General features: G+C 32.6%; 1 protein-coding gene across 2 annotated transcripts; it reads right to left on the bottom strand.

The window, feature by feature from the left end:
* Positions 1–1,330: 1,330 nt before the first annotated feature.
* LOC114374340 (tRNA dimethylallyltransferase 2) lies at positions 1,331–5,844 on the bottom strand. Of its 2 annotated transcripts, XM_028331977.1 has the most exons (10): positions 5,513–5,844; positions 5,361–5,440; positions 4,722–4,790; positions 4,496–4,568; positions 4,285–4,397; positions 3,735–3,809; positions 3,006–3,416; positions 2,334–2,409; positions 2,075–2,229; positions 1,331–1,581 (listed from the first exon to the last, which is right to left on the bottom strand). In XM_028331977.1, the coding sequence occupies exons 1-10, from the start codon at positions 5,736–5,738 to the stop codon at positions 1,423–1,425; spliced, it is 1,437 nt and encodes a 478-aa protein (XP_028187778.1). In that variant the 5' UTR covers positions 5,739–5,844; the 3' UTR covers positions 1,331–1,422. The 2 variants fall into 2 exon arrangements, with proteins under 2 accessions (XP_028187778.1, XP_028187779.1); XM_028331978.1 differs by lacking the exon at positions 4,722–4,790.
* Positions 5,845–6,000: the final 156 nt, after the last annotated feature.

Genomic DNA, 6,000 nt, shown 5'->3' with positions numbered 1-6,000 from the left:
ACAAAAATATTTAAAGTTATTTTAACTTTAAATTAATTTTAAATTCATTATTAATTTCCCAATATAATATAAAAACTAAAAATTTACCCAAATTCACACCAGTTGCATGCCATTTCAACTTAATTTTATAAATTCAAATTGAATTCAAACACACACGGAGTCGCAAGATACGCTGTGACCTGTGAGAAAGCAAAAAATGATCACAACATAGACGTAATTAAGATGGTCCCGACCCTGTAAGTCAAAACTACTATCTTGTACCATTTACTTTCTTAAATTGATGGATGGTTTTATTCTCAATGAAGATCATTGTTCCATCCAGCTACAATATAATTTTACCCTTATCGACCATATATGACAGAAAGTCCAGCATAAGTCACCCTTGGAAGCATTTTTCCAACAAAACAAGGCAAAACAAAATGCTTTTCCACATTATAAAGGTGTTAGTTTTGAATCTTGATAGCACGGGTTTATACTTTATACCGATATTGCATCACACGTGCATATGCTGCGATCCACGACCAAATTCTTTCGTAATTTTGGTGAAGGATTTCGGAAACAACAAGCATTGAGTTTAATAAACTTGTATGATTACTATTGAAAGTAATTATTATAAAAATTAATAAATTTATTATATATAATAATTTGTAATTTGAAGATAATGTAACAATTTTTGGGGGGTCTCCCTTCATTCACAAAAAAAATGTAACAAATTTTTTAAATATTTTCCTTTTTCTTGATAAATTTAATTTTAATGCACCACAAGCGATATGATGGTGTAATATAATATAGATCATTAAAAAAGTTTGATAAATCATGTTATTAGGGTGTGCATTAGTCCGAAACAACCTGACAAATTCGTGAATTCAAATCGAACCAATTTAATTGAATCGAAGTTTTCAACTTAATCACATTCAACTCAACCAAACCAAACTCACTTAATTTGAGTATCAGGTTTGGCAAACCGATGGGGAGGATAGAATTTTTTATGTAATTCCTGGGTTCTTGTCTCTCCCAGCGTTAGCAGATGTAGCTGTAATTTTTTTCCCTCGTCGTTTATAAATAAAGTTTTTTCTTAGGGGCTTTTGCCGCTCATTCTCACAAAAAAAAAAAAAAAAAAAGTTTTGCAAACTGACCCGTATGTGTTAGTGAGATTATAAAATATTATAACATGATAATTTCAAACTTTTTCCACATACAAAATAAATCGTTGGTTCTGAATTATTTTTCATTGTTAAAGATAAATCATATTTTGAAATCAATCCCTACTTAAATTTGAATTATTCTTGATCCTCAGTCCTCACTACCTTTTTTTGTTAAATATAAGAAATAAAAGAAAAGAAAAGAAAACTTATATAAAGATTAAAACAAATTCATAATCTTAGGAATGAAAAACATTTAATCTTAAAATTCTTTCTTACTTTAAATATCTAACTGTTCAGACACAGAATACTTCACCTCTTCCACGAAACCAGGAACTTGTGCCTTTCTCTTAAGACGAGATATACGTTTTCGGTGCCCTCGACCTTGTCTGTGTTGCTCCCATTCATGAAATCCTCTAAGCACACGATCTCCGCAGGCCTGTAAACACAAAAGTTCATAAGAGAACACAATCAATGATGCAGCACCATTGTGTGCCACTGCAAAAAATGATTATAACACGGAAGAGAATGTGCGAAGAAAATAAGGTTAACTCAGCCATTTTTTTTGGTATAAACAGAAGAGATACAACGTGACATTGTTATGCTAATACAGCCACACATGGTACTTTGTGTGCCTCACAATTTTCACGGTGTATTTTATGCAGAGAAAAAATTAGGCATGTAAACTTTTTAAACTTAATTTGCACTTAAATTTTTCCGTGGTGAATTGTAGTTGGTGGCATATCATTGCGCCAAGACTCCAAAACTTGCAACGCACAACTAGCCATAAGGATTACCATGTTCCCCTTCTCTCGAATAAAAAGAGGTGTTGTTGAAGGGTATTATGTATGCAAAACAATGCAAATCTTTTTCAGTGTCATGAAAGTGAATAATGTCTCATGACAATTTGATTCAAAAACAATATAGCAAACCTTGCATATGTATTGAGTCCAGAGGTCCCTTTGGATTATTTTCATCCCCGTGTCATTTGACGTCCCAAAGATGGTTCCATTCTCACTCAGGAAAGATTTGACTATCTTCACAGCAGATTCAACCACTTGCCGGGTCCATACATCTTCTGATTTGCCTAAAACATAAAATAACCAAATGAATCTAATCCCAGATATTTAATGAGCTAATTGATAATGATAAACAAAGAAAATATGCAGGAACAATATTAAGACAACTTACTTGATATTGATTCTGTGGAATCAACATAGTGTATGTTCCAACCAAACAGAGTTTGCAGTCGACTGAGCATCCTCTTCTGTCATGAACAAAGCTTCAAAATCAATCTCTGACTTCAAAGTTTCCATACTAACTCCAGTCAATTCAATGCAGAAGGGTTTAGTAATTGTCACCAATGAATACTGATCAAATATATTATTTCCTCTTTAAGTTAACTGGTCCTTACTGACAATATGCTACATTGCTCAAGAGACAATGACATTAATTGTTTTTTTGAAAAGCTAAATATTATTGAATAAAGTAGAGCACAAGGTGTACCCTACTAAGATAACAAGATTACATAAAACCAGAGGCGACAATAACATTAATTCAAGGAAGCACAGAAACAAAAAAACCTAATAATTCTACAAAAAGCCTTGTAGCTAAAACAAAGAAATACTGATATTGTACAGACCTATGCCAGGTGAATTAAATTAAATGCTCTAAAAAAAGAACAAAGGGCATTACAAACTTTTATGTCAAAATTCAGATGAAGTATCTCAGTGGTACTGGTAATTTTCTATAGTGAGATAAATCAGAAAAAATGACATTTTCAGTTTCCTTGCATACCCGAACAAATAAATTTTCATTCAAAAATGCTTGTTTAAGGAAGTCACAAACAAATGACATTTCTACCTGACGGCGAACAAGTCTTCGGGTATTAAGCTTTACTTTTTCAATTGCTTCTTCCAAAAGAATTGTGGATTCAGTATTAGAGGAAGATCTCACCAACTCCATCAAATTATGATTAAATAATGTCTCTCCCTTTTCTATGCTGGATCCTTCAGTCAATTCCCTCTCTCTTTCATGCATGTCTTTGACAACACAAGTTCTAAGAAGAGGCTCAAATTCACGGACACCAATGGCTTGCCGCAAACCTCTAGTATAAACTGCATTCAAGTTATAAATGCCATAGACTTCATTGAGTAATCCCTCATGCATCATGCAATCTACCCTCTGCTCTACATATCTGTCCAGTACAGGGAGAGATGCATCCACACATATAAAACAACAATCATATCTTAAGTTATCAACTTGACCCCACTTCTGCCCTGCCACAAGCAAGACCAATATTATTTAAAATGGAAAAAAGAATCAACAGACATACTGCAATAAAACATGAGCAATTAAATATCCTTCTTCCATTATTAATCCACTTGATGCCCACAGCAATTTTCCACCAACAGAATAAAATGGAAATAGTGAGGAAGCCTGATTAGTGAATTGTGAAGCAATCAGTGAATTGTGAAGCAATCACTTATAAGGCAATAACTTGAGGTATATCAAAGCATATATTTATGGACAAAGGGAAAAGAGACTATTGAATTTCCAGTTGATCAATGAGTGCTAAAGAAGAAAACAAACCTCTGCTGCCTTTCCTTGAAAAATATTGCTAGGAAGAACACCAGTGCGATTGTACAAATTAATATATTGATTTATCTGAAACCCAAAAAACACGTGTAGACATGTCATCCCCAGTTAGGCATTCCATATAATTTTAGATGTTCAGAAATGAATTGAAAGCCCATATTGCTTCTAAATTCTAATATATGTACGGCACGCAAGAACTATAAAATCACAAGACTTACAATAACAAGCATATTTATACATGCTTTATACTGTTATATGAAATTAACTTAAATACACTGATAGTGTAAATATTTTTTATACTTTTATAGTAAGGTTGTTGCTTTTTATAACAACTACTTTAAAAGTCAAATTTAAGGTGATATTTAAGGTTGACAATGTAAAAATCTTTACACAGACAATGCATGGAAATTAAACAAAATATAAACAGAAAAACATCATAGAATTGTTGTGTATGACTATATGTAACTCTAACTGCATAAATAAGATCGCCATTTGCATATGTCTATAAAAGAATAAATAATAAACAATCAAATTACACGCCAACCTTTCTATGGTTATTTGGATGGATTCTATTTGCTGCAACTGGATCAATATCTTTAAGCAGGTCATAACTATTGTTTGAACAGTCATTTTCACCAATGAAATTGTTACCAGACCCTATAAATTTACAAATACAATAAATGCTAAGTATACATTAATTGAACAGAAACAAAACAAAAAAAGTAAAATAAACCACCAAATACATAGCAATGTACCAGTTGGATCACCCAAACAGCTTTCATCCATATCTTCTGCAGAATCATCTAAAAGAAACGGACTCACAAGAGCCTGAAGAAGGAAAAGAAGCAAAAATGCCCCCAAAACAAACGTAGAACTCAGTCACATAAGTACATTATTAGACATTACAAGAAATTTAAATAAATAAAACGAAGAACATAATGAGATACAAAGAATACATGAAGCATGATTCAAAATCCCAACCTGGATATAGTAATTAGTGCCCCCAACTATAACAGGCAAGTGATTACGAGCCAATATATCATCAATAATCTGAAAATATAAATAAAAAAATAAAAAAATACAGTAACAAACTACAATACCAAAAATAATACTCCTTCCATCCTATAATAATTGTAGTGCAAGAAAAAAAAATTGTTCCTAAAATAATTGTCATTTTAGTTTGTCAATGTAACATTAATTACTATTTTTTACTTATAATATTAAGGTTAAATTAATTTGTTGTCCTCTAATTTTTTTGGGATCAATTTGATCCTCTAATTTTTTTAAACTGATTTAATTCGATTCTTTTGTCTAAATTAAATTAGGAAATGTGCGTTGTATAACGGTTTAAAATTATTTAGTAACGGTTTTAAACCATCACAAACATACTGCGATTTCTTAACAGGACCTAATTTTGACGGAAGGATCAAATTGAATTAAAAAACAAATTACAAGATTAAAAAACTAATATAATATGGGCAACAAAGACTAAAAATGAAATAATGATAACAAGGTTAGCTTTATAAAATTGTTAGATATAAAACAATCAAAGGACTAAAATAATAATAATAATAATAATAAGTTACTAATTCTCTTCATTCTTCAGCGTTAGAGACTTACGGGAATAGCGGAATCCCGAAACGCTTTGGCAGTGAATTCCACGTTGGGGCTTACGGTACCCAAGAGATGATGCGGAACTCCTGCAACAGATTCGAAACGCGATTTCAGAAACGGGAAGAGATTGTTGGGATGGGGAAAAATCAGGGTGGTACCGTTCTGGTGAGAGAGAGGGAGTTTGTTGGTGAGAACATCGAGGCCGCGGTAGACCTGCATGGAATCGGCGTTGATGAGTTCGACGGGGAAGTGGGAGGCCAAATCAACGGCTAGCTTCGACTTCCCGGAAGCGGTGGGGCCCGTTATGACTAGTAGCTTTGGCTTTGGCTTTGGTCGTTCTCTGTTGCTAGGGTTTGAAGTTACTGTGCTCTCTGTCGCCGCCATTGTTATTGTTAACCTCTCTTTCACTCTACGTTCTCCTCCTCCTAGTGGCAGCTTTGTGTGGGCTGGACAAACAAAATACTCAAATTATTTCGAAAGATTTTAGGGTTTCTGTTAAAAAATTAGGCCTGTGTATTTATCAAATCAAATATTCATAATTTCAACAATAATAATAATAATAATAAAAGTAATTAATAATTCATATATCAACTTTACACTCTTCAAATTAATTGAAGTATACTGTATGGTTGATTTTTTTAAACAT

Source organism: Glycine soja, chromosome 11, assembly GCF_004193775.1.
Source record: "Glycine soja cultivar W05 chromosome 11, ASM419377v2, whole genome shotgun sequence".
NCBI lineage: Eukaryota > Viridiplantae > Streptophyta > Magnoliopsida > Fabales > Fabaceae > Glycine > Glycine soja.
This window is presented reverse-complemented; position numbering and strand designations above follow the sequence as displayed.